At 41.4% G+C, this 6273-nt stretch overlaps 1 protein-coding gene across 1 annotated transcript; it reads right to left on the reverse strand.

Annotated features, from left to right (window-relative positions):
• Positions 1-1073: 1073 nt before the first annotated feature.
• ccnd1 (cyclin D1) lies at positions 1074-5941 on the reverse strand (the record flags this gene model as incomplete). The annotated part of the gene is made up of 5 exons (XM_080528265.1): positions 1074-1859; positions 2077-2225; positions 3553-3712; positions 4199-4414; positions 5744-5941. The coding sequence occupies 5 exons, from the start codon at positions 5939-5941 to the stop codon at positions 1704-1706; spliced, it is 879 nt and encodes a 292-aa protein (XP_080384391.1). The 3' UTR covers positions 1074-1703.
• Positions 5942-6273: the final 332 nt, after the last annotated feature.

A 6273-nucleotide genomic window follows, 5' to 3' on the forward strand; every position in this document is an offset into this window, starting at 1 on the left:
TTTCCACCCCTCTTTCCATATTCTGTACAACATTTTTAACTATGGTGTTTTTTTTCTTTCTTTCTTTCAGTTTTATGTTGAGAAAAACACTGGCATACATGATTTGGAGGGCGGGCATGTGTTGAGCACTATTGGACACACGTTGTGTAGAGAGAGAGTTACATAGAGACTTTGGCATCCGGTCTAGAATCTGTACTGGATCCTAGAGGAAACTATGCAATAATAAACAATCCGCAATCTTTGTTTTAGCTTTAAAGTCCAAAACCTCAGTGTCTCTGATGCTCTAGATGCCATTGAAGCAATTGGATACGAGATACTGACACATGCCACAAACAATGTCTGTCTCAACAGACCCCTCCTGCAAGGACAAGGCAACCTCCAGAATAATACCCCTCTAAATCAAGGGCATATGGAGGTGCTGCTGGGCTGTGTTGACCTGTACCCAGTATTCTAACACACAACACCATAGTTAAAAGAGACCTGCTCCACTCCATTCCATTTTTCTTTTTCAAATTTAGTTTTATAAACTTAAGTTTCTTTCTATGTGATTTTTTTTTTCTGTGAGTCAGCAAAACTGACCAAAAGTGCTTTTTTTTCTCAAAAAAAAAGATGGAATGGTATTAAAAAGTAAGATATAATCACATAAAACGGAAAATACAAGTAGACTGTGGATTGCACTGCAAGGTTTGCAATTCATGTTACATTTCAGCTTATCGTGTCATAGCTAGCTGTTGAAATATGTACATATGTGGCAGTGAGGACAACAAAACAATCTATCAACAAACTTAATTCATAATTTCCCCACTGATTGTATGTAAAGTAATTGTCTGAAGTTTAAATGGCTTTACCGTATCAGCCAAAAACCCCAGCCCCCGCAATCCACAGCCATTAAAACAATAAAACAGAACAGTCGACACTAAAACACAAATATACTGTTGAGTTACACAACCCAGTTTGAAAGAGAAGAGGCCAAAACTAAGAGTTGAGAATTTCTTAAGAAGTCTAGACAATATAATAAAGTGACTAAACGCATAAGCAAGTAAGGATACTGTACACTGGTGCCTAGACTGCAAAACAAAACAGGGGGTCTTTGACAGCAAGCAAAAAACATACTAAAGAGAGAGGAAAAAAAATAATAAAAAAAATAAAGCCCCTTCTCTTTCAGAAATGATTTCATACTTCAAATAATAACCTAGAGACGGCGACAGACTAGTTGTACCTACTTGTCGTTATTTTGAATGTTTTAGTAGGCATATCTAGTATGTGGTACTTTAAAAATCCTAGTTCAATATTGGGTGGTGGTAACAATGTCTATTTGTGTGACTTAGTCTTGCACATCAACTATGATGTTTCCATCAATACAGTTGTGTCTTTTCGTAATAATGCATTTTTTTCGCTGTTGTCTTTTTTGTCAATGCCTTGAGCCGGACAAGACGAGCCAGTGAAGAGGGAACGTGCCTGGAGATCTCAGAAAAGCGAAGGTGTTCGGTCCTTTCTTATCCGCCCCTGGCGAAGAGCGGCACGTCGGTCGCGGGGAGGCCAGGTAGGGCACCATGACAGGTGAGGAGCCAAAGTGTCTGCCAGAGGGGTGCCCGTGACGAGGCTGCTCTGATGCTCTGGTGTCCCCTTTGTCCAGGTAAAGCCTCTCGGTTAAGGCCAGAAGCTCATACGTGTTTCTAGTGATGATGCGTTAAGGGAACCAGTCATATGTTGATGTCCCTCACGTCTGTCGGGGTGGACGACAGGTCCACGTCCTCCTCCACCCTTTTAGTCTCCGAGGAGACACTATGCTGCTGTGCCTGTCTGAGACTAGACTCCAGCAGAGACTCTATCTGTTCCTGACACGACCTCAGACAGTCCTGGGGGGGCAGGAGACGGAGAAAGAAACATGCCGTTAGCATAAAGAAGCTAAATCATTTAGTAGACAACCCCTTTTTCACATCTAAAGGCTTGAGTACACTGTGCTGAAATGACAAGACAAACTAGTAACAGCTATAGATATGGCCTTGTGTTATCATTAAACAAGTAAGGACAGACAGCAGAGGAACACCAGAAGCTGCTCAGCACACAACATACCGGGTCACTCTTGATGACTTGGGACAGGAAGTTGGTGAGGTTCTGAGATGAGAGGGCGCTGTCCGTACTCTTTAGGTACAGGCCCTGGACCGCCGCGGCCACACTGCCCGCTGCGATCATGGAGGGAGGGTTGGCGATGAATTTCACATCTACAATGGAGAGAGAGGGGGGTGAGAGTGAGTCAGGAGGCAAATATCTGCAACAGTAATACAGTATATAAATACAGTGCCATTCCACGAAGTACACGAAGGAGAGTGGGTGAGGAAGGCTGACATTTCTGGGTGATATCAGGGTGAGGCATTGGGTATTGGGGACTTCCCATCTGTGAGGTCTTACAATCTACCTTATACAAACAGGTGCTCATGCACACCCAATGCAAACTCCCAACAATATGTTTAGCTTCTGGACAAAATGGAATATACAGATACAAAAGTCCTTCCAAAACTGACATTCCTCACCCAAGCTAAATGCTATCCCGCATTTTTCCATCTCACCCCCTCACACTCACCCCCTCACACATCTATCACAGACCAGCTCTCAGAGGTCTATAAGCATATCTGCAAATCTGTATCAAAATCATTGATAGGAACCTCATTGGATAGTTGACAAAGACAGATGAGCGTCTTACAACTAAACATTTCATAAACTTTCATAACGTTTAGTCTAGCAAGTAAATAAAGTTAGGACTTAAGTTAGGAGTATCAATGTATTCAAATCTGTGACAAACAAATCAACCTGAACAGAAAAGAAAGAAATGCTGCAACAAAATAACTGTGCCGTGACTTCTCCAGCACCATGGAATCATGGGAGGTGTAGTCTGTCTGACTGTTGCTCTGTCACTCTCTGTTTCATGTTTTCTTTGGCCTTGCTTTATGTAACAAACAACATAAGATATGCTCATGGCCACCAATAGCTCCCCCATTTTCCAACAATAATCAGTAACACCTCAGGCTTCTATAGGCTAATGCTATTGATCTATATGGAGCAAGACGATTGGCTACCGTGGTGCCAACAAGGAGGAAGAGTGGAAATGAACAATAGACCCAGTATCTGCCACAATAATGTCCATCAAGATCTCACTCCCTCACCCTATAGGCTTAGGTTAGAGGTGAAATTAAAGGCATTGCCAGATGTAGGGGGACATCAGCCCTCAACCAGACCCCACAGATCCACATTACATCAGCTCAAGCAGGGATACCAGGGAAAACAAAGCAGCTTGTTTTCAAATTACAGCTCTAAAACTACATTCCAGGCACATATAACCTGTAATCTCTGCTTCAGTCAGTATGTGACATGATCTCCAGCCAATATCACACCAACAAGGTAACCGACACCAACAGAGTCTTTAGAATTATGATAATACCATCTCATCCATCCTGGTAGATGAGTGAAACAGAAGACACATCATAGAACTATCTATAGGCAGGGTAAATACATCCCCATGGTTATAGAAGGTTGAGAGACCCCCATGCATACCTGTTGCACAGAGAGCCACAAAGGTCTGGGCATGCTTGCGTAGGATTTGCTTGGTGTTCTGGTGGATGGGTAGCTTGGAGAGGAAATGATCGATGAAATCGTGGGGAGTTACTGACGCTAGATCCCATTTCAGCTTGTTCAGAGCCAGTAGTTCCATTTGCTATACAAAAAAAGACAGGAAAACACCCACAAAGTGAGACAATCTATCTTCACAAATGGGTTCCTTGAGTACATAATGTAATTAACATTCTACTTCCTGCCCACTAGAGGGTGATGTCGCCCTCATGATTTAACCCCCCCCCCCTCCCCCTACATACACACACACACACACACACACACAGCCTTGTGAAACGTATAGGCCAAAGCCCCTTCCTTTCTTTAATACAAACTGAACCTTATTTAAAACAAAAACAACCACATCTTTATAAAGATATAAATATCACATAAGGTGGTTTATATATATATTTTTAGATCAAGATGAATGCCTTCTAAGACTCTTAGGATCTATAATTCTAACATTCAGGCCTATAGGTAATAATGTTCGCCATAGGCTGCATTATTTATATACAATGTATTAATAACCATAGTTCTATAATTACATCCATATCAAGTAGGCCTATCTACAAGATTGTCATTGTTAATTTACCAAAAGCTCGTTGGGCCGGATGGAGTTGTCAGTGTAAATGCACAACTTCTCAGCAGTTAAAGGGACCGTCTCCTTCATCTTTGAAGCCAGAAACATACAAGTAGCTCCCAGGAGCTGCAATCTGGTTTTCTTTGTGGGCTCCACAGACAAAAATCTATCCAAGTAGTTCATAGCCAGGGGAAAAACCTCCTCCTCGCATTTCTGTTCCTCGCAGACCTAAAAGTGAGAACAGCAATTAAGACTTTGCGCCCCCCCAAAAAATCATCAAATATGGGCCTATCAACTAGGCCTGCATGCAAGTCCCTTTTGATATCAGTAAATAGACCTATGTGAAAACGAAACTCTGTATAAAGATTTTGTTCTGCATTGCAAAACTCATCCATAGGGTGAGATTATCTCACGTGGCTACGTCACAATGCTAAGATACTATGCAATAGCAATTAGGCAAGAATGTGAAGATCTATTTGGCAAAATGTAAATAGTTTCTTAATGATTAAGTAAATTAAAAGAGAGAATTTGTTTCCAGTCGTGTCTTTCTAGGACACAGAGGTCTATGTCTGTGCGTCAACGCAGGGTTTGCCGTCCTTTTTCTACTTCGTCATCTTTTCAAAAAATAAAATTAAATATTTTAAAATTGTCCCGGACTGTCAAATTAGCATGTAAATGTTCCTTACTATATGGTTTATCGGATAGGATCGAGATGTATAGAATTTTGAAACAGGAAACATGAAAACAATTACATTTATCAGACACCACTCCTTCACGTGCAGCGTGCGACATGAACGTCGTTGCTCTTGACTTACAACTTCAAAAATTAATAAAAAATATATACCGGCATAGAATTCCACCACTAAGTACATGTAAATGTTGATAAATCGATGCAGTGTTATAACCGACCATTCAAATCACACTCACAGTCATATTTATCAGTAAAATGACCATGTTTTCATAGCAACCTTCACGAACCAGGCTGGTTCGTATAAGCAGAAACTGAACTTTACGGGTTTGTATAACGAATTTTAACCTTTAGAAAGGCTTTATTAGAAATGCATGGTAAAGGTAAACGTCTCGATGTTCTGACTGAATTACTGTCACTCCTGAGATTATAAGAGATTTTTAATGATATTAAAAACCTTCGCATACGACAACAAAGATGGCGCATATACTGGCACGAGTAAGACTGCATACGTGTACATTGCTATTAATTTGGAATATTTTTTTCATGTAAATACATTTCATTAGCCTCTGAGAACATATGGAAACTAGCAGCTATATTGCTGGCATTGTAATTATTGTGCAGACACAACATATATGAAATAAGCCTACAAAGTTGTTTCATGCTTCGACAACGCAACACAAACGAAACATTTAGGCTGTCAATATGTTTACATATTATAAATGATCACGAATGGTAAGAATAAAGGACTAATGCCCAATACAGGACTCAATTATATTTCAACACATTTGGGTCCAAAGGGCATGGGCTAAGTGTCCGGACACAAACTTTCCAACTAGCTTACAATAAAGACATAAAAATATACAAACCTCTAGCATCCATGTAGCCACTATCTTTCTCATCTTGGGTACTATTTCTTTCTGTACACACTTGAAGTAATTTGCAGCCGGAAGGTAGTTCTCCTCTGCTTTAAGCATTGTCTGTAGAACTCGGTCATTGAGCAAGTTGGCATCTTGGTAAGCCCTTTTGATGGTCTCCACTTCACAGCACAACAGCTGGTGTTCCATATCTCTTGCCTTGTGCGTTAGGGCCGAAGAAGTAAAGAGGTGCTCCGTGGATGCTGCTTGCTGCTCTCTCGGTGTCAGAAGCCCTCTGAGAGCCTCAACGCTTCTCCCTCCTAGACAAACCTCCCCTTCAGAGGGTTATGCGATGACGTTAACTGTTGTTAAGGGGGAGATCAAAGCCACAGCAGAGTCTGTGAGGGAGCGAGCGAGGAAGGAGAGTCTATAGCGAGGAGGAGAACTCTAAAGAACTATATCCCCTCCTAAAAGTTCCAAGTCCTTCCCATGGCTGATGGTGGGACACTCCTATAGGTATGGAAATGGGAGGTCCCAGGATT

This window comes from Nansenia antarctica (genome assembly GCF_963989245.1).
Source record: "Nansenia antarctica genome assembly, chromosome: 4".
Taxonomy (NCBI): Eukaryota; Metazoa; Chordata; class Actinopteri; order Argentiniformes; family Microstomatidae; genus Nansenia; species Nansenia antarctica.